The sequence below is a fragment of the Stenella coeruleoalba genome (assembly GCF_951394435.1).
Source record: "Stenella coeruleoalba genome assembly, chromosome: 20".
Lineage (NCBI taxonomy): Eukaryota > Metazoa > Chordata > Mammalia > Artiodactyla > Delphinidae > Stenella > Stenella coeruleoalba.
Window position 1 is genome coordinate 48,266,699 of NC_137166.1, and position 23,135 is coordinate 48,289,833.

A 23,135-nucleotide genomic window follows, 5' to 3' on the forward strand; every position below is an offset into this window, starting at 1 on the left:
TGAGGGAAGAGCACTTTTCCATGAGGACAAGCTTCCACTTTGGCCCTCTCAAGTTATTTTTCCTGAAAAACCAGTGGTACCACAGGGTCTGGTACCTTCTTCGATCCTCCTGGTTCCTCCCAAATCATTCTACCTCGCCTATTCTTTGACCTCTCAGTTTTAGCCTCATATTGTCAGATTATATTCAAATCAAACTACTTTCAATCACCTAGTGTTCCCTAAACAGTCATCCCCCCTTAACTTCTTTCTTTTTTATTTAAAAAAAAATTTTGGCTGCGCCCTGCGGCATGCGGGATCTTAGTTCCCAACCAGGGATCAAACCCTTCTCAAGGCCCTGGAGTGGGAACGTCCAGTCCTAGCCACTGGACGGCCAAGGAAGTCCCCCACCCTGTTAATTTCTTGAAGATTGCATCTCCTCACTTGTTCCCTTTCCAACAATACTCCTGCCATAATTGCAGGCATTTCGACTTCAGAAAGTCGTGTTTATGGAACATTTTCGCTGGAGGACTCGGAAACGTAATGCAGACTCTCAGTGTAGGAATCCGCCTTACCACCCCGGAAGTTGGGACTTGGCGGGAATCTTTTCTCTCTGGCATTTTGGGAACCGTAGTCTTCCTGGAAAGTGAGCCTCTGGACTGTTTTCCTCGGCATTCTGGGAGATGTAGTCCAGGCACGGTGTAGTCGCTCGCACTTCCGCTCAGGAAGGCGGATCTGACGAATTCTGGGAAGTGTAGTCCAGAAGCCCGGTGGACTCGTAGGCACTTCCGTTCCCGGAGTGGGCGGATTGCCGGTGTGTTTTCTGTGGGCCCGTGCGTGTGTTCCGCGTCTTGCTGGCCCTTGCGAGCTTCCTGTGTCTCCGCTTGGGACGCGCAACCACCTGGCAATCGATTTAGGGGAAAAGAATCCTCGGCGGAGAATGCAGGTGCGGAGGGGCGAGGGCGGCCGTGTACGTGCCCCTCGGCGGAGCCTCTGTGCATTTGGGGCGTTCTCGAAACCCCAAGAGGGGACTGGCTACGCTCGCGTATCCCCTGGATTGGGAATTTCCGCGGCTGTCACCTCGCCCAGTCCGCCTCCCTACACCTTCCACGCGCGCTTCCACTTCCTCGCGTGGGGAGTTAATCTCCCTGTGCCTCCCGTTGCTTTTCTTTAAAATGTTAGGACCTTCCTAGAAGAATTGTTTTGGGAATTGAAAAAGGTGGTACAAATAGAAATCTTAAGTTCCTGGCACGTAGTGAATGATGATCTCTCCTTGGTGTTAATTTCTCGAGGAGCGGTCAGGTCCCCGGGTTAGGGTCAGAAATCCAGCTTCAATGACACTTGCCTTTCTCTCTATCTCTGCGTGACGCTGGATAATCCCGGACCCCTTCTGACTCTTTTGGAGGGGAAGGTTCCGGATTGCTCGGGATTGCTTCTAGATTGCTCGGAGGGAGGGGAAGCTTTAACTTTTATGGGGACGGGGACTCAATCGTGGCACTTCATAGCATTCTTTCTTTCTCCAGCGTGACTTCTCAAAAAGGACCACACGGAGGTAGAGGGAGTGGCCCTGAGCTACATGATAGCAAAGCTCCACGTGAGTGGGACTTGACAGTTTTGTTTTACAATGATCTTCACATCAGTCAGAGAATGTGTAGGATGTGTAATTGGACATGAGTATTGATAGTAATTAATCCTTAACTGTTAACTTAAGTGATGAAGGCTTTACACAAATAAATACATTATGTCACACCATGGCTCCGTGAAGAAATATTGCTCTTTTCCTGTTTTGAAAAATGAGATTGAGACCCAGGGAGCTGAAAGTTATTTGCCCATAGTCACCCACCAAGTAAGAGGCTGAGGTGGGGTTGGAATTCAGGCAGTCTGAGTCCAGAGCTTGAGTTCATAATCTTTTGGATGTAATTCTCCTTAAGCTTTAGGAACTAGGTGGAATCAAGCAGTTTAGTCAGAACTTGATTGTGAGGGACCTTAATATCAAATAAAATGGGCTTGGACTTTTCTATGAGTTTTTCAAAATATCAACTATTTTGTTTCACTTGTTACAAATAATATTTCTTATTCTCATAGAACTGTATCATTGTGGAACATTCAGAAATTAAAGAAATTTGAGAGAAAAAATTGTTTAATTACTTATTAATCCAGGGTGTAAAGATAGCAACAGTTAAGCTTCTAATGCATTTCTGTTTAGTGATTCTTTTTGTGTATTTGTTTATAAACATTTTACAGATTTTATTTTATCCTACCTTTCTCAGTGATTTTTCCCTTATGTGTTTTAAGTATGGAGATTTCCAAACACTGACAAGAAAGAATAAACTAATGAACTTCCATGTAATTTAATGATCAGTCTTACTATTTTCATTATTATTGTTATTCCTGTGACTGTTTCCTGATTTTTAAGAAAGTTTTATTTTTATATAATTTTAAACCTATAGCAAAGTTGCAAAAGTAGTATAAGGAACTCTCCTATACTTGTTACCTAAATCCACCAATTGTTTACATTTTGCCTATCTACTCTGTTCCTCCATCAGGAATGTACCTATATTCAGTGACAGCTCATCTTAGCTTTCTGCATGAAGGAAGCCCACATACCATGAGTAATCAGGAGGTGTCTTGGTAAGAGGGATTTAGGAAAGGCTGACTATAGGATTTTAGCATCACATACTTGGTAATATTAGACTATTATACTAAATATATTTTTAATTAATTAATTTATTTATTTATTTTTGGCTGCGTTGGGTCTTTGTTGCTGCACGTGGGCTTTCTTTAGTTGCATCAAGCGGGGGCTACTCTTTGTTGCAGTGCGCGGGCTTCTCACTGCTGTGGCTTCTCTTGTTGCAGAGCATGGGCTCTAGGCACGCGGCTTCAGTAGTTGCATCACGCGGGTTCAGTAGTTGTAGCTCGCAGGCTCTAGAGTGCAAGCTCAGTAGTTGTAGCACACGGGCTAAGTTGCTCCATGGCATATGGGATCTTCCCGGACCAGGGCTCAAACCCGTGTCCCCTGTGTTGGCAGGCGGATTCTTAAACCACTGCGCCACCAGGGAAGCCCCTATACTAGATATTATACTAGAGAATAGTGTTTATATATTAGATATCTATTAAGTTATTTCTAATCATAGTTAATAGGTAACAGTAGATAATGCCAGATAGCATATTAGGTAACATACTGTTATATAATCCACGTCCTGTATTTTGTTCTGTTTTTCATTGGAAGTCTTCATAACTGGTTTTCCCCTCAGTTTAAAGTCCAATTTTATACCCAGCTCACAGATACAGAGAACAGATTGGTGGTTGCCAGAGACAGGGTGTGGCGGGGGTGGGTGAAATGGATGAAAGTGGTTAAAAGGTTCAAACTTGCAAGTATAGAGTAAATAAATCATGGAAATATAATGTACATCATTATGACTCTAGTTAATAATACTGTATTGCTCATTTGAAAGTTTCTAGAAGAGTAGATCCTAAAATTTCTCATCACACACAATACATAAATTTGTAATTATGTATGGTGATGTATGTTGACTAGATTTATTGTGGTAATTATTTCACAACATATACAAAACTAGAATGATTATGTCGTACACCTGAAATTAATATTATAACCCAATTATACCTCAATTTAAAAAGCAATAATAAAGCTCATGCACTTGATCATTAAAAAAAAATTCCAATTTTATGCCTTGCCTTAAGGTGTATATTTGTTTATAAACATTTTACAAAATTTTTTTCATACTTTTCATAATGTTCTTCTTTGACATGGAATGATTCCACAGCCTTTGTCTTTTTTGTTCTTGACGCTTTTAGGGAGTATAGAGGCAAGTTATTTTGGAGGACCATTTGAGTTTCATCTGATATATTCCATGTTTAGCTTCAGATTACGCATTGTTGGCAGGGATTCCACAGAAGTGGTGAAGTGTCCTCGTCACCGCAACATAACAGGAGCCAAAGGATATCAGTTTGTCCCTGTATTGGTAAACTCAACTTTGTTTACTAGGCTAAGGTAATGTCTGTCAGATTTCTCCATTGTAAAGTTACTCTTGTTTTTTGGAATTAAGAAAGTTTTATTATGGGGAGATACATTTATTAGTGGGCATTCTACTATAAAGAGAAGCTTCTTCTCTCCCACTTATTTATTTATTCATTTAAATATAAATATTAGTATGGACTCAGGATCCATAAATTAGTATTCTAAATGACATGTAGATTAATAAACATTTATTTTTACCAGCTTGAGGTATATTGTACATATCATAGAATTCACACACTTGAGATATACAAATCAATGATTTTTTAGTAACTTTGCTGAGTGGTGCAACCATTGCCATAATAATTTGGAACATTTTCATTTCCCCAGTTGGATTCCTTAGTTAACCCCCATTCTCTCCCCAGATACCCAGGCTACCACTAACCTACTTTCTGTCTCCATAGATTTGCCTATTCTGGACATTTCATATAAATGGAATCATACAATACAATATGTAGACTTTTGTGTCAGTCTTCTTTTGCTTTCCCACACATTTGCAAGGGTTCATCCATGTTGTAGCATAATCAAGACTTCATTCATTTTCATTGGTGCATAATATTCCATCGTATGGATATGCCACAATTTGTCTGTTCTTTCACGCATAGGCCAATATTTTGGGTGTTTCCAAATTTAGGTTATTATGAATAACGCTGCTGTGAACATTCACATGCTCATTCACAAGAAGCATCTGCATGGGTGAGCGGCGACCCAGGTCACTCTTTCATGTCTTTTTTCTGCCTTCCCAGACACTCTGCCAGGTGGAATTCTGACCTCCCAGGATCTGTGTAACTCAGGACTGTGCCCATCCCCAGACACAGGAGGAAACATGACCATGTTCAAGGTGAGTAGGGCCCGCCTTTCTCACTTTTAAAGTTCCATCTCATTACTCAGACTGTTGCACGTTTGTCTTGGGATGACTCAAGCAGAACAAGAGACATGGGAGGGCCTGTTCTCCTCCCAGCTCTTAAGTTGTCCCTTTTGAGTGTTCATTGCATTTGTTTTTATTGTTTATTTTGTGTTATTATTATTTATTTTATAGAGTAGAAAAATGACTAGAAATGAACAGCTCTGTCACTTCACTACTTCCCTCCTGACAAACAAACTGTTTTTATTTTCTCTTACTCTTTTTCTCATGTGCATTCATAACTCTTTTGTATTTATGATGTACATTTAATTTTAAATTGTAACTTCTTTCCTTTAATACTAGATAACGTTCATTTTTTTAATGGATACAACATATTTGTCATTGAATTGATGTGCGTTTTTATTTTATTTTTTTTGGTACCCTTTTATTTATAACTGCTTCCCACCTGTAGCCATTTAGATGGTTTAGGAATTTGACTGTTCTAAGCAACCCTGCAGTGACAGCTTTCCTACATTAAAACTTCCCTCCCCAAAATCAGTTCTGAAAACAGTCTCAGTTTTTTCTCCTTACTGTACCGTGAGCTCAGTATAGAAAGAGTACATTTGATATGTGTCATGTTGGCTGTTTTCTAGGTAGAATATCCAAATACAAGCATGGCGCAGCCCTAACTTGCTTTGCACAAACATATTTGGAGGTTTTCACACAGGAAGAGCTGGATTCTGACTTCCCCAGGCCTGAGTCATGGCTTGTGTATATTTTATTTACTGGTCCTTTTTTGTTCTTTTATGTATTAACCAGTTTGACTAAAGTAGTATGTAACCTTAGCTTAAAATGTCCAGTGATACTAGATTTGCCAGTAACTTGACTTCTGTTTCTGCATTTACTCTCTAGAGCAGCTGCGTGAGGAGATTTTGTCTCATTTTCTTCTTAAACACTTGAAATATGAGACACCTGCTCACGTTGACACAGGAAACCAAGGGTCTGGAATGCTAAGCAGTCTGCTTAAGTGAAAGATAAACAAGAAGAAAGAAAGAGTTCATTTGAGACCTGTGTCTTGTAGTGTTGTTGTCTGGAGGGCCTTTTGAGTGATGATTTCCACAGTCAGTAGGTGGCGTTGCTCCTCCCCGACCCCTTTCTTGGGTTGCATCTCTTCTCTTTCTGCATCTCTCCTCTACCTGAGTACCGCCGCAGGTACTCTGAGATGCTCAGTGCTCCAGGCACACAAAGACAGCAGTTAGCACAGTCGTTGTATAAAATCTTTAAATTCCTCTATGGCAAAAGATACCTTACATGGTATTACCAGAAAAAATAGCAACCTGGGGCAAAAGTATTTACCAAACGGATTCCAAAAAAAGACAAAATCCAGAATAAAGAATCTTATACATAGGACAAAGGAAAAAATATAGCGGAATATGAATGAGGACATGAACAGGTATGTTAAAGAGGACAGATACAGATGGTTAATAAACATCTGGAAAGGTATTAGTATTAATTTATAATCAGATAAGTGGGAATACTAAAGCAAATTGTTCTTCCAAATCAGATTACAAAAAACGTGGGAAAATTTATAGCCTGCTCTTGGCCAATATATGGAGATTCAGGGTACTTGTACTCTCTTCAAAGATTAGGGAAGTAGGAAAAAAAATTGGGAAGAAAATCTGCCATTATATAATTTTATAATTTTAATATATAATTAAAAATATAATTTTAAATATGCCTATTTTGACATTTTAATTTTCCTTTGCAATTATTTATTTATTTATTTTTGGCCACGTTGGGTCTTCGTTGCCGCGTGCAAGCTTTCTCTAGTTGTGGTGAGTGGGGGCTACTCTTCATTGCGGTGCGCGGGCTTCTCATTGCAGTGGCTTCTCTTGCTGCGGAGCACAGGCTCTAGGCACACGGGCTTCAGTAGTTGTGGCTCACGGGCTCTAGAGCGCAGGCTCAGTAGTTGTGGCGCACGGGCTTAGTTGCTTCGTGGCATGTGGGATCTTCCCGGACCAGGGATCGAACTTGTGTCCCCTGCATTGGCAGGTAGACTCTTAACCACTGCACCACCAGGGAATTCCTGCAAGTATTTTTAAATAATGAGGGAAATAAGGTCTATAAAAATGATGTTCTTTGCAGGATGGATTATAAAGAGAAAAATATGTAAAATTAAATATGCTTTATTTAGAACAGGTAAATGTAGATAATCAGTTCTCTGGAATAATACACAGCCACGAAATGGGATGAAATAGGTGTTATAATATGAAGGAATAATAAAAGTAATAGCAAATGTTTATCAAGCACTTATTCTGTGCCACATACTCTTCCAAATGCCATAGATATTCCCTTGTTTAATCCTTGAAAGAACTCTGTCATGTAAGGACCATTATACAGAGAGGAAACTCAGGCACATAGGCAAGCTTGTCCAAAGTCACGCAGCTAGTAAGGGTAAGGGCCACGCAGACCTTTGGGAATCATGCCAAGGCATGTTGGATCCAGAGCGTGACACTGAATGCTGCAATTAAGAGATGTAGTGTGTGCAAGATGGGAACCCATGTCTCTAGGAAGATCCTGGAACCAAGACTCTTCAGTCTGTGGAACTCAGAGAATAGAAATATTGCTGCCAGAGCCCTTTACCAAGCAAGAAGTCCTTCAATGGGAAAATCTGGCTTCTAGCAGCATGAGTAACTTATATGCACTCTAATTCAAGTCTAGCCAGTCAGCTTCCAAGTTTGAAATTCCCCTGACCCCTTAAATTTTGCCCCAGACCCTGGAGCGAGGAAACAGACTTGAGAGCCTTGCTTCCTGTCTCCTTGTTGGTTGATCTCGCCATAAAGCTTTTTCTCAAAAAAAAAAAAAATTGTACCTTGAGGTTACATAGGGTGAACTACATCGATGTCCCACACAGGTTACCAAAAGCTTGTTAGCTTGGCAGACAATAAAGAAAAGTGGTAGCTTTTCTATCACAACAGGGTTCGTGTGTGTGAGAGGAAGAAGGCCATTGCTGTCAAATATGTTTGGACTAAATTGCAAAATTCTTCTCGGGACAGTTGGCAATATTCAACAAAAAGTAAAATGCATGTAGTCCAGGACATATATTTAGGGTTTTGGGAGGCTTACTGGTAAGTAGACCCAATGAGGGTGCAAAATAAATACAAGGACGGTTGTCACTGCCACACTTTCAGTGAGGCTGAGGAAAATCAGTGTGTGACATTGGCAGGATGAAAGGAGAAGGTCTGGGAAGTCTACAGATTTGACTGAAGTCCCTCAGAATCTGGGCTCACTTCCCTCCCATCCTCTCCACCTTTTCAGCACTGTCCTTTTTCTGTCTTTCTTTTTTGTTTTTAAAATATTTATTTATTTATTTGGTTGCATTGGGTCTTAGTTGTGGCAGGCAGGCTCCTTAGCTGTGGCTCACCGGCTCCTTAGTTGTGGCATGCAAACTCTTAGTTATGGCATGCATGTGGGATCTAGTTCCCGGGCCAGGGATTGAACCCGGGCCCCCTGCATTGGGAGCGTGGAGTCTTAACCACTGTGCTACCAGGGAAGCCCCAACTGTCCCTTTTCAAGTGGCCATTGGTTGTAAGATTGAGGCTACATGTGTTTGGTGTCGTAGGAGGCGGTGACCTTCAAGGATGTGGCTGTGACCTTCACGGAGGAAGAGCTGGGGCTGCTGGACTCCACCCAGAGGAAGCTGTACCAGGAAGTGATGCTGGAGAACTTCCGGAACCTGGTCTCAGTAGGTGAGGACAGGCACCCTCTCTAACCTAATGTCAGCTCCCCGGTTTGGCTTTGTGTCCTTAGGTGTTGAAGGCTTTGGGGGTCTTGAAACGGTCACCTGCATTTGGAGACCTCACTTTTGTACCAACAATTTTTTAACGAAATCAAATAAGGTAGAAAAATACTTGTTGGGAAGAATGGAATATGTTGCAACAAAAACTCTTGCCAATTGCGTGAGTGATGTAAGAACCGATGGGAGGAGATTTAATGAAGACAGACATTGGCAATAAATCGGCTTCTGTAATATTTATTACGCATATGTGTCTGGGTCTTGAAATACTGGTATTTCTTCAAATAGGTCATGTTTTTTGTTTTTTTTTTGAATACACTGGTTTTGATTCATTGATCAACATTTAATTCAGGAGTCTAAATTTCCAGTAAATTGTACCTTTAGTGTGTTCATTTTAAGTATGTGACTCTGCATGTTCACAGGGTGTCACCCCTTCAAACATGATATATTCCACTTAGAAAAGGAAAAAAGGCTTTGGGTGGTGAAGGCAGCAACCCAAAGAGAAGGGACATCAGCTAAGAACCAGGCAGATAAGAGTCCTTGGGGAGGCTCTTCTATGTGTTTTTACTTTTCTCCAATCCTTTGCTGTCATCTGGTCCAAACTGCCAGACCCCTTCTTTCACACGCCTTTGTACTGGTTGCCCTGCTCCTACCCTTCCCCTCCTATAGTCTGTTCTCCCCGTCACAGCCAAAAGTGATGCTTAGGAAAGATTGCCATTCCTCTATTCCAAACCTTTTATGGCTTATTTTTCTCAAAGTTAAAACCTCTTCAAGTGGCTTCTGGAGTCCTCCAGGGTCCACTCATGGGCCCCTGCTGCCTCTCCAATTCCTCTCCTCTGCCCTCCTCTCTCGCTCCATCCCTCCCACCCCTGCCGGCCTCCGCAGTGTTCTCAGACCTGCCCGGGACGCTGTATTGCCCGTGGCTGCCCTAATAAATCACCACAAACTTCATGGCTTAACACAACGCATGTTGATCATCTTACACTTCCAGAGGTCAGAGCTGTACCGTGGTTCTCACGGGGCTGAAATCAAGGCGTTGGCACCATTGCGTTTCTCCTTGGGGGCTCTAGGGGAGAACCTGCCTTTCCAGCTGCTAGTGGTCACCCAAATCTCTTAGCCTGTGGCCGCCTGCCTCCATCTTCACAGCCAGTGACATCGCTTCTCTCTGCCCCTTGCTGTGTATTTGCACGCCCCTCTCCCGCTCTTCTTCTGCATCCCACTTCCTCTTTGAAGGGCCCTTTTGACTGCATTGAGACCCCACGCCCACCCCATAGTAGAGGATCATCTTCCCTTTTAAAGTCAGCTGATCAGCAACTTCAACCCCATCTGCAACCTTAATTCCCCTCTGCCACATAACCTAACATATCTTAGGTTCCAAAAATCAGGACGTGAGTTCCTTGGGGGACAGTTACTCTGCCCACTGCCGGGACTTCTGCCTCTTAGCCCTCACCTTGCTCTCTCTCGTCCTTTTACCTCAGATCCTCCTGTTCTTCCCTTACTGCCTTCAGGTCTCCGCTCCGTTCTAACAGCACGCGAAAGGCCTCCTCTGACCACCCTGTCTAAAATCCCATCCTCCCTGTACTCTGCTTGTTCTGCCTTTTATTGGGTCTCACAGACTTTGGTTTGCTTGCTTATCACTTCTCTCTCTGCACTGAAGTGTGATCCACAGGAGTGAGGAGTTTTGTCTGTCCTGTTTAGTGCTCTGTCCTCAGTACTCAGAGCATCCTGGTATGTGGCAGGTGTCTGTAAATATTTGTTGACTTAGTGAGCGTGTTGATGGATGGAACAGGAGACCCCCGTGTCTCCGAGGGTCATGGAGATAACTGTTAGTCATGTGCAAACCAGAGTGAATGAAGGAGGTTGCAGAACATTTTTGTCTTTTGATGAATGTCTATCCGATTACTTTTATTTTTTTTCTTATTCGTTTTTTAATTTCATTTTTATTTATTTTATTTTTCCAATTACTTTCTGTTTCAATTACTTTCTTTTTTAATTGAAGTATAGTTGATTTACAGTGTTGTGCTAATTTCCTTTTTTACAAATTTATGTCTTTTATTTATTTATTTTTGGCTGAGTTGGGTCTTCGTTGCTGCACATGGGCTTTCTCTAGTTGCGGCGAACGGGGGCTACTCTTTGTTGCAGTGCGCAGGTTTCTCATTGCCGTGGCTTCTCTTGTTGAGGAGCACAGGCTCTAGGCTCGTGAGCTTCAGTAGTTGTGGCATGTGGGCTCAGCATCTGTAGCTCACGGGCTCTAGAGCGCAGGCTCAGTAGTTGTGGCGCACGGGCTTAGTTGCTCCACGGCATGTGGGATCTTCCCGGACCAGGGCTCAAACCCATGTCCCCTGCAATGGCAGGCGGATTCTTAACCACTACACCACCAGGGAAGTCCCCCACATTCTGTTTTCAAAGAGATAGTCCAAAAGATTCAGAAGGAACTAGTGATGGGCCCTCTTGCTTTCTTTTCACCCCAAGGGATTTTTGCCACCTTTGATTTTCTTTATTAACAGCATGCTTGGTGTACCCTGGTCTCTGGGACAGCTTTTCAGCTTTCCAGCAAAACTGAGTTCTCTGTCCCTTTGATATTTCAAATAACTTACTTGGAAAAGATGTTTTCCTTGTAGGACTTGGCTTAAGCGCTCATAAAAAAGTCAAACCGAGATTCATTTATTCATTCAACATGCATTTGTAGGGTACTCACTGTACTCCAGGCATGATTCTGGACAGTGATTATAAAGTAGGAATGTGTAAAAATGTGTTCCATGTACAAAGTGTGAAATGCTTCCCACTTTGATGCATTGCAGTGGGAAAGAGACATATTAAACAACAAATGATTTAGTGAGTCATGTGGGGAAAAGTGCTGTGTAGAACATAAACAGATTCAAGGAGGATGGACCTTGCCACAGGTAGACTGAGTGAGGGCAGGATTGGTTATTTTACATTAGGTGGTAAAGAGGCCTCGGTGGTGGGTTGACATTGAACAGAGGCCTAAAAGACATGAGAAGTCACCCAGGTGTCTGTCTGAGAAGACTTCCTGGCAGAATTTAACTCCCGTTTTAGGATTAGCTTTCAGAGTTTATACTGTGACCTCACCTTTTCCCTTTCTCAATATCTGTCTCTGAGTAAAAGATTACCTTCCACTTTTTTACTTTTTTTCTTAGAGGTCTGAATTAATATCAGATTTAGGACAGTGTACGTTATCTGTTCAACTTGGTTTCCTTTTTGTCCTAATGGAGAAAACCTGCCAGTAGGAGCTGAAGTTCTGTCCTCTGCTTTCACTGTGTTTTAGTCGGTGTGTGATTATATATTTGCTGCCAAACCTGCAAGTCATTCTAAGCATTCCAATCACCTCAACGCTAAAGTAACTTTCCAATAAAGTGACCCAAGGCAGAGTTGTAGAGAGGCTGTTTATCATATGCCTACTGGATCAAAGAGGAGGCACCTTAAAGGGAGGGGAGTGAATTTCTCCTTTGAAACTTGTCAAAATTTCTTAACAAGTATTTTCTTCCTTCTTCTTCTCCTTCTTCTTCTTTTTTTTTGTGTATGAGGATTCCCTGGCGCTCCAGGGGTTAGGACTCTGTGCTTTCACTGCTGAGGGCCTGGGTTCGATCCCTGGTTGGAGAACTGAGATCCCACAGCAAAAAAAAAAAAAAGCCTGTTTTGTTTTGTTTTCAGAGCAGTTTTAGGCTCACAGCAAAATTGAGAGGTAGGTGCAGAGATATCTCATATATCCCTTGCCCTCCCGACACTCACAGGCTTTAGCATCATTGACATGTCCTACCAGATACAACTGATGAGCCTACACTGACACATCGTTATCATCCAGAGACTATACTTTACATTAGGGTTAATTCTTGGTGTTGTACATTTTATGGATTTGGACAAATGTATAACGCCGTGTAGCCACCATTATTAATATCATACAGAGTATTTCCACTGCCTAAAAATCTTCTCTGCTTTGCTTATTCATCCCTCCTTCCCCCTAACCCTTGGCAGCCACTGACCTTTTTACTGTCTCCATACTTTTGCCTTTTCCAGAACATCAAATAGTTGGAACCATACAGTATGTAGGCTTTTCAGATTGGCTTCTTTCTTTCTTCTTATTTAATAATATGCATTTACGTTTCCTCCACTTCTTTTCCTGGCTTGATAGCACATTTCATCTTAGCACTGAATAATATTCCACAGTGTGGAGGTACCACAATTTATTTATCCATTCACCTACCGAAGGACATCTTGGTTGCTTCCAAATTTTGTTTATGGAAAAGTTATTGCTTTTCCTTAAAGTTCTAGTTGATTCATGTTTTGTTATCTATATAACTTTTTTATCTACATCATTTATTAACTATATAGTTTACTATCCAAGATTCTAGGCCGCCTTTGAAATTCAGTAGAAATGGCCATAGGTGAACAATTTGAATCTAGTTATCAATTTTTTAAGTTAAGGTTTTGATGTCTAACTTGCGCCTCACATAGGAAATTTGCACCAGTGGGTTTTGTTATGCTTAGTGGATAGGAGCCAGCTGGACCACCTCTTGGTTTCCTTTGGCACGCAAACCAGAGCCCATGACATACAATGGAAGAGGCGAACTGAACATTCTCTGGATTCATTCAAGTCTCACACTGTCTCCTAAATGTGAAATCTTGACAGCACTGAGCAGAGCCTTCAGTTGTCCACATCTCTGAACTTTATGTCTTTGCAGAAGGAAAGATCCAAAGTGAGATGGAGACTGTTTCAGAAGCAGGACCACATGAAGAGCTTTCCTCCTGGCAGATCTGGCAACACATTGCAAGTGACTTCACCAGGTGTCAAGACTCCATGATAAAAAGTTCTGAATTCCACCAACATGGTGACTCATCTGGCCAGGTTGGGGCAGGATTCTCTGAAACTCACACAGGCCAGAAACCTTATCAGTGTAATGAATGTACAAGATCTTTCAGTGATGTCTCCAACTTTGATCTTCATCAACAAATACACCCAGGAGAGAAGTCTCATACATGTGGTGAGTGTGGAAAAAGCTTCTGTTACAGCTCAGCACTTCGCATTCATCAGAGAGTTCACTCGGGAGAGAAGCGCTATAAGTGTGATGAGTGTGGCAAGGAGTTCAGTCAGAGCTTACAGCTGCAAGCTCATCAGAAAGTCCACACTGTAGAGAAGCCATTCAGATGTGAGCAGTGTGGGAAAGGCTTCAGTCGTAGGTCAACACTTACTGTTCATTGTAAATTACATATGGGAGAGAAACCTTATAATTGTGACCAATGTGGAAGGGCCTTCATTCATGCTTCACATCTTCAGGAACATCAGAGAATCCACACTGGGGAGAAACCGTTCAAATGTGATATATGTGGTAAGAACTTCCGCCGTAGATCAGCCCTTAACAGTCATTGTATGGTCCACACTGGAGAGAAGCCATACAAATGTGACGAGTGTGGGAAGTGTTTCACTTGTAGCTCAAATCTTCATATCCATCAGAGGGTCCACACAGGAGAGAAACCTTATAAATGTGAGGAGTGCGGTAAGTGCTTCATTCAGCCTTCACAATTTCAGGCCCATCGGAGAATCCACACGGGAGAGAAACCGTATGTCTGTAAAGTGTGTGGTAAGGGCTTCATTTACAGTTCAAGTTTTCAAGCCCATCAGGGAGTCCACACAGGAGAGAAACCATACAGATGCAGTGAGTGTGGGAAGCACTTCAGGATGAAAATCCATTATCAAGTTCATCTGGTCATCCACACAGGAGAGAAACCCTATAAATGTGAGGTATGTGGGAAAGGCTTCCGTCAGAGTTCATATCTTAAAATCCATCAGAAGGCCCACAGCATAGAGAAACCTTACAAGTGTGAGGAGTGTGGGCAGGGCTTCAATCAGAGTTCACGACTTCAGATCCACCAGCTGATCCATACTGGTGAGAAACCATACAAATGTGAAGAGTGTGGGAAGGGATTTAGTCGTAGAGCAGATCTTAAAATTCACTGCAGAATCCACACCGGAGAGAAACCATATAATTGTGAGGAATGTGGGAAGGTTTTTAGTCAGGCATCTCATCTTCTGACCCATCAGAGAGTCCACAGTGGAGAAAAACCATTCAAATGTGAAGAGTGTGGGAAGAGCTTCAGTCGGAGTTCACACCTTCAAGCCCATCAAAAAGTCCACACTGGAGAAAAGCCATACAAATGTGAGGAGTGTGGGAAGGGCTTCAAGTGGAGCCTGAACCTCGACATGCATCAGAGGGTCCACACAGGAGAGAAACCATATAAGTGTGGGGAGTGTGGGAAGCACTTCAGTCAGGCCTCAAGTCTTCAGCTTCATCAGAGTGTCCACACTGGAGAGAAGCCGTACAGATGTGATGTGTGTGGTAAAGTCTTTAGTCGGTCTTCACAGCTTCAGTATCACAGGCGAGTTCATACAGGGGAGAAACCTTACCAGTGTGAGACGTGTGGTAAAAGCTTCAGTTGGCGCTCCAATCTTGTAAGTCATCACAAAATGCATACTGGGGATACATTTTATGAAAGCAGCGAGAGTGGTAAGAACATCAAGGAACTGTCAGAGGAAAGAAGTTCTACAAAATGATGTTTTCAAAAAAGTGCAACGTGAATTCTTGCAAGCGTCAGGTCTCATAGGAGAGAAAGTATTTTAGGTTAGTTGGTGTTGAAGCAGTAGCTAAACAGATCCTAGTGTTCACCAGACCACACAGCAGAGATCCCTTCTGAGTGGTGCAGTAAGGGCTGCATTCAGAACTTTGACATTTATCAGATGTCACTTAGGAGATAGCACTTAGAAAGGAAAAGAGTTTGGTCTGGCCTTTAATAAAAGTGTAAGGATTAGCTAGTCAAAATTGATGTCCATGAGAATGTGCGTTCCATGAGGGCAGGGACTTGGCTGCTGAATCTACACAACCTTAACGTTGACTAGCGCTTTTAGGTGTGCTGAGTACTTGTGTTTTAAATAAACCAAAAGGGGGAAATGTATAATATATGAAAGTTGTATCCAGAGGAGGAAACCTGCAAAATAAAATTAATTCAGGAGATGACCATTTGTTGAAATACTGAAAACCACTGCAGAAAACCAATCTTCAATATATATATTTTTAATTTATTTTTGGTTGCGTTGGGTCTTCATTGCTGCACACAGGCTTTCTCTATTTGCAGTGAGCAGGAGCTACTCTTCATTGTGGTGCTTGGCTTCTCATTGCGGTGGCTTCTCTTGTTGTGGAGCACGGGCTCTAGGCATGCAGGCTTCAGTAGTTGTGGCATGTGGCTGAGTTGCTCTGCGGCATGTGGGATCTTCCTGGACCAGGGCTCAAACCCGTGTCCCCTGCATTGGCAGGCAGATTCTTAACCACTGCACCACCAGGGAAGCCCCCCAATCTTCAATATTAATATGCTATTAGCCTATCGCAACTGGCTCCTTGCCTCCTGCAGCCTCTGTTCTCAAGTTGGGTGGTTTTTTGAGGCCCCATCTAGTTTCCAAGGACTGTGTTCAGTAGAAATTGAACTATCTTGTGATTTTTTTTTCTGATGGTACAAACTGAAAAAACATGATTAACTTTACAACAACAGTAACTGCATAGTATACAATTGATTTTTTTGTCTGTCAATGTTAAGGCAGGGTTTACTGTAACACTTTGAAAGTGTCACAAAGATTGTTTGTCCCTAGAAAAAAAATTTTTTAGTTGACCTTGAACTTACTGATTTCTAAGTCTCTGAATTTTCATCCAGACTTTGAAATGTTTGCCTTCTAATTATTGTAGCATTTCTTCTATCAAAACTTCTCAGGTAGGGGCCATGCCATATTCTTCCCCCACATCCATGAGGCAAATACCCAGAAAACTTGTAGGAATTTGATAAAATCATCAAATGTATTATTGAGACAAGACTAACATTTATGTGCTTTTCCCTACTGGTAGCAGTGAAGCACGGTTTCAGGAAAGGAGTATATATCAGAATATATTAGATTGTACATCCCTTTGATCTAGAAATCATATAATTGGAAGTTATTGATTATGAGATTAAAATATCAAAAAATGAGCACCACCTCAATGATGTCACTGAATTTTTTAATGGAAATTAGTGTACAGCTGTAAGAATTTGAGTTTTGATATATTCCTATATTAATCTGAAACCATTAAAATGATGACAGGGACTTCCCTGGTGGTGCAGTGGCTAAGAATTCGCCTGGCAATGCAGGGGACATGGGTTCGAGCCCTGGTCCAGGAAGATCCCACATGCTGTGGAGCAACTAAGCCCGTGCGCCACAACTACTGGGGCTTTGTGCCACAACTACTGAAGCCTATGTGCTTAGAGCCTGTGCTCCGCAACAAGAGAAGCCACTGCAATGAGAGGCCCGCGCACCGCAACGAGGAGTAGCCCACACTCACTGCAACTAGGCAAAGCCCGCACGCAGCAACGAAGACCCCACGCAGCCAAAAATAAATAATTTTATTTAAAAAAAGAAAATTATGACAGATACCATAATGGCAGGAGATACACAATATGGGCTTTGAGAGATCACAGATTGTAGCCTTCATAGTATAATCAACCATAAATCTTTGTTAGTGTTTGTATATGTGTGCGTGTGCGCACATGTATGTGTACATGCATAAGATCATGTGTAAAGGGATACTCTTCCAGAGTGGTTTTCCTAGGCAAGGAGCATTTTGTGGTATTTTTCCGTTTTATAACTTCATGTTATATTTTTTTCATTGAATAGTGAATATTGCCAAAGCAGGAAATTATTACAATAGAGTTTGAAAAAGTACTAAATAATTATTCCTTGCAGTTAAGACCTCATAATATGATTGTTCTATATTGTCATAAGGCATATAAGATCAAAATTACGGTATGAACTCTGGAAGCCAATTTCAAAAACAAAACAACTCTCAGATTATTTTGCGTACACAGAAAAATTGATGAGTTTCAACAATTGAAGCTTTATTATTTATGCTGTGCTTTAACTACAGATCCGTAATAGGGAGAGGGAAAATCCTGGAGCTAGAAACAAGTAGATATACCTACATTGTGGAGGTTAAAAAAAAAAAAAGTGTCTCTTGTTGAAAAGATGTGCATGAGGAGAGAACTGAGCATAATAGCAGAGGACCCTCTGCATGTGGAACCAGTAAGGACAAAGCAGGTTTGGATGCCATTCCATACTCAGACCAATGGTGGTATTTTTACTATAGTTGGATAAAGGGCTTTATTTAGCAAGTTACACTTGACCCTTGAACAATATCGGTTTGAACTGGGCAGGTCCACTTATATGCAGGGGTTTTTTGTTTTGTTTGTTTGTTTGTTTGCGGTACGCGGGCCTCTCACTGTTGTGGCCTCTCCCGTTGCGGAGCACAGGCTCCGTACGCGCAGGCTCAGCGGCCATGGCTCACGGGCCCAGCCGCTCCGCGGCATGTGGGATCTTCCCGGACCGGGGGCACGAACCCGTGTCCCCTGCATCGGCAGGCGGACTCTCAACCACTGCGCCACCAGGGAAGCCCAGCAGGGTTTTTTTTAAAATAGTAATTACTACAGTACTACATGATCTGTGGTTGGTTGAACCCATGGTTGCAGAATTGCAGATACAGAGGAACCACGCATATGGAAGTCTGACCATAAGTTATTTATATAGATCTGTCTATCCATCCATCCATCCGTCCATCCATCTATAGAGAGAGAGGGAGTGAGTGCACGTGCTAGGTATTTACAGAAGTAGATATGGAAGTGTGAGGATATACAAACACACACGTGTATGTGGTGTATATAAGCATGTATATCCACGTTTCTATTTCAGGGCTGGAGCAAGGAAAGTATAGAATGATCTTGGAGAAAATTTGCTGTGCCAGAAAGTAGGAAAGAGTGGTGGGACATGTAAAAAGATCCAGCTTGAAGAGACTCACACTGGGTAAATCTGAGCAATTTGAACATAAAATAAATAATTATCATACAGAATATGAATAAAAAAGAGGAAGGGAGGGAAGGAAGGGCTCTCATAATAGAATGCCAAGCCATAAATATATAGAAGGAATGATGTAATGTAAAAATCATTATTTACAACCATTGTAGTAATTATAGGTTCTGGCAAGAATAATCAATGAATTATAAAACTACTGGTTGAAAGTTTATGAGGAACAGGATGCTACAAAACCCAAAATATCTCTCCACAAAGTAGTATTAATCACAACAGGAAATACAGTAGGTATAAATTTGGTGAACACTACCTTAGCCAAGAGATGAACATTATCAATAACAGAACAAACCAACATTTTAGATCTCTGGGATACGATGTACTGAGAAGGACGCAACGTTGCTTCAGTATTATTACTGACAGAAATAAACAACCAAATCTTATCACAAGGAAGCATCCAAGTTGAGAGTCTCCTATTTCACAATTGTGACCACAGGGAGCATACCTGACCAAAGGTCCCAGCTGCTGCTCTTAAATCCATCACCACGTTCGCATGGAGGCCAGTCTTGCCCCGATTGCTCCTAGTCAACACAGCAGGGATCCTAAGGCAGGCCATTTCTTGGAGACCAGGATTCCTCTGTCCAGTGACCTTTTTTCAAGGACTCCCTGACAGCCTTGAAGGATTTTACTTAGATTACAAGGCAGTCTAGGATGATTTACCAAATCTTTCTTCCAAATCTTCACTCAGGGTCAGACTTGCACTATGAGCTCGGTTCTGCCAGCCTTCCAGAGCTCCCTGCCATTTTCTCTCCGATGTTTTCCCTAATAAAATATTTGTTCATTAAAGTCTTTCTCAGCACTTTGCCATCTAGTTCTTGGAGGACTAGGACGAACCCCAAACCCTAGAAACATCCCTTTTTGGCTCTTTCTAGTAACCTTCCTTTCCATATGGTAGCCACTAATTTGTAATGGTGTAGATTCACTTAGCCTATTTTGTACTTTATGTAAATGGAGTCATGTAATAGGTACTATTTTGTGTTGGCTTCATTTGCTCAACAGTATATCCATGACATTTATCCATATTGTTGGGAGTGGATAACTTTGATTCATTTTCATTGGTGGATATTATTGCAGTGTGTAAACATATCAAAATCTATTTATTAATCCCATTATTGGTGGGTATTGGGTACTTTCCCATTCTTCGCTATCACAGTTAGTGGTGATGTGAGCAATCTAGAACGTGCCTTGTGCACTTGTTTGAGGGATATTTCTGTGGGTGGAACCAAAGGGTTATCGGGTATATGTTCAACTTTGGTACATACAGTTGACCCTTGAAGAATGCATGGGCATGAGGGATGCATCTGAGTCTTTTATTCCATAGATTTTTTTTTTTTTTTTTTTTTTTTTTTGCGGTATGCGGGTCTCTCACTGTTGTGGCCTCTCCCCTTGCGGAGCACAGGCTCCAGACGCGCAGGCTCAGCGGCCATGGCTCACGGGCCCAGCCGCTCCGCGGCATGTGGGATCCTCCCGGACTGGGACACGAACCCGTGTCCCCTGCATTGGCAGGCGGACTCTCAACCACTGCGCCACCAGGGAAGCCCTCCATAGATGTTTTTAAAATATCTCTCACTTTTGGCCCATTAGTGGTGCATTTGGATTTGCAGTGTTTCTTAACCTTAAAAATAGTCCAATTTTTCAATTTTTTCTTTCACAGTTTGTGATTTTTTTGGTCTTAAGAAATTCTTCCTACTCCAAGGCAAAAAGGCTGTTATCTTACGTTTCTTTCCTAAAGCATCATTGTTTACATTTCAAATTTAAGTCTGCAGATCTTCTGGAATTTATATTTTTGTATCCTATGCTGTAATGATTAATATTTTCCCATATGGATATCCAGCTGACTGAGAACCAATAGTTGACCCTTGGACAACATGGGTTTAAACTACACAAGTGCACTTATACGAGGATTTTTTTCAATAGTCAATACTGCACTACTACACGATCCAAGGTTGGTTGAATCCTCAGATGCAGAATTGCCGATTATGGAGAAATCATGTACGTACAGAGGACTGACTATAAGTTATACTTGGATTTTCAACTTAGCAGAGGGTTGGCACCCCTAACCCCCTTGAACCCTAGTTCAAGGATCCACTGTATTAACAAGACTTTTCCCTCTCTGCTGCAGTGTTTTCTTTTCTTTCTTTTTTCTTTTGGCCGTGCTGCGTGGCTTGCAGGATCTCAGTTCCCCGACCAGGGATTGAACCAGGGTCACCACAGTGAAAGCGCTGAATCCTAACCAGTAGACCACCAGGGAACTCCTTGCAGTGTTTTCTTTTTACACGTTGTTATAATGTCTGTTTCAACATGGATTTTGATGTCTATTATCTTGTCTGCCCTTGAGCAAACACCAGACTACCTTATACTGTAGATTTATAGTAAGATTTAATGTGACTAATATCTTTCTTTTCGTTCTTCTTTCAGATTGTCCCAGCTCTTCTTTTAGCTCTTTGCTTTTCGACATAATATTTATAAACATCTCATCAATCTCCAAGGGAAAAAATGCTGATATTTTTATTGGGGTTTGATTGAGCCTATAGATCATTTTGGGGATTACTGATATCTTTGTAATATTGAATCTTCAAGCCATGAATATCATTATTTTTAAGAATTTCTCTTGGAGAAAAATTAAAGTGGATCCCATGTAATAAAATGTACATAAATAGACTCCAAAATATTTAAAGGACCTACATGTGAAAGGTAAGTCTAGAAAGTTAATTTTTAAAAGGTAGAAATATATTTTTTCATTTGAGGAGTTTCAGAAGCACAGATATTAAGAAATTATTTTTTATTATCTTATATCTTATAAAGATTTCTATTCCATGAAGAACACAATAGAAAAATTTTAGAAACACGTGCCCAATTAGGAAAGGATACTTGTAATTGGTAAAACTGAAAAGGTATTAATAATCAGAATATGTAATAGAAATGAGGAAGAAAATGACAGCATCCACATTAGAAAATGGGGCAAAAGGTTTAAGTAGACATTTATAGATGAAGCTACCAAGCATTTGAAAAAAAGATCAAACTTATTAGAAATCAGAGAAATTTAACTAAAGATACTACTATACATTTAATACACTAGCAAAACAGGGTGATGAGTCGTCCAAATGAAGGTAAGTGGTTGCACAAAAACCTGACGTGCAACTCTTGGTAATCTGGACTTGGTGTAGCCATTCAGGAGGTCAATCTGGCTATATTATTAAAGTATACACATTTGCTATGAAATAATTTCACTCGGGTATGTATTCCAAAGAAATTCTCAGATACGTCTATAAACAGAAATGTAAGAAGATGTTTATTTTATTGTTATTGGCATGGCATTTGGAAGAGTACAGGTAAAATGTGGGAGCAGAAAATGGAATTCTACAAAACAAATTAGATGGATGGGTGACTCTTAAAAATATACTCCTGAATGAAGGAAATAAACACCAGAATGAATTTTATGACACAATATTATTTATATAAATTGAAAATATACACAAGTGCACATTTTGCACAAGAACACACCCAAAAGAAAACACATCAAACAAATTAGAATGGTAGCTTACGGGGTAGAGAAGGGAGTGGAGGGTGCCATAGGGAACAGGAGGTGAATAAATAAAACTTTTAATCATGTTACCATATTTCATCATTCTATATCCAAGATTTCAATTTACTTGTAGTGGAAAGAAATCCTGTGTGCTATGTTGGCTTAAGTCAGGAATAGTTCTTGGAGGATATTTTCCTGAAAGAATTTGGAAGAAATTTTTGGAAAAATCTTTGTTTATACCATGGATGATCTTTTTTGTTTTTTTTTGTTTGTTTGTTTTGGTTTTTGTTTAATTTTTGTTTTGTGGGTGTGTGTGAGATCTACTTTATTTTGTTTTGTATTTCATTAATCTGATCTTATTCTTTTCCGTCTGCCTTCTTCAGTTTTATTATTCATTTATTAACTTCCTGAGATGGATGTTTTCTGAATCAATTTTTAACTTCCTTTCTACTTTAATATATGCTTTTAAGGCTCAACATTTCCCTCTATATATGTGTTAAAGTCTCCAGTTCCAATCATGAATTTGAATATTTCTCTTCATGGTTCTGTCAGTTTTTGCTTTATAAAATATGAGCTTAAGTTATTAGTTTCTGATAACTTGAAACTTTTATGACTGTGAAGTGCCCCTCCGTATGTCAAGTAATGCTTTTTTTTCCCCCTTAAAGTTCACTTGGTCAAATATCAGTGTCACAGACTTTATAATTACAGAAACAACTTGAGACCTAGGATGTTGATGTCTGTCTCTAGAAAGGATTTTCACTTGCTTCTGCACGGGTTGTAAGATGCTAACAAAACACGTTCACCTTTACACAATTTCAGGGAATGAGGTGTTCTGGCGTTTGGCTTCAGTCCCTGCCAAAGAAAGCCCAGTTTCCTTCTCCCCTTATTCCAATGGTGAAACTCTTTGGGGTTTACCAGGAAGCCTCTGTGGCTGGTAATGCCTTTATGTCGCTTAGCCTCTTGAAGACGTCCAAAATTCTACTAAACTTGTACGCCTTTCAATGAACA

General features: G+C 41.1%; 1 protein-coding gene across 1 annotated transcript; it reads left to right on the plus strand.

The window, feature by feature from the left end:
• Positions 1-750: 750 nt before the first annotated feature.
• LOC307178686 (uncharacterized protein) lies at positions 751-18,064 on the plus strand. The gene is made up of 4 exons (XM_079907127.1): positions 751-922; positions 4,759-4,853; positions 8,479-8,605; positions 13,353-18,064. The coding sequence occupies exons 2-4, from the start codon at positions 4,839-4,841 to the stop codon at positions 15,218-15,220; spliced, it is 2,010 nt and encodes a 669-aa protein (XP_079763253.1). The 5' UTR covers positions 751-922; positions 4,759-4,838; the 3' UTR covers positions 15,221-18,064.
• Positions 18,065-23,135: the final 5,071 nt, after the last annotated feature.

Bases quoted from the DNA above. Each gene is read 5' to 3' on its own strand.
- LOC307178686 (XM_079907127.1), top strand. The intron at 8,606-13,352 runs GTGAGGACAGGC...ATGTCTTTGCAG, and splicing joins CCGGAACCTGGTCTCAGTAG to AAGGAAAGATCCAAAGTGAG.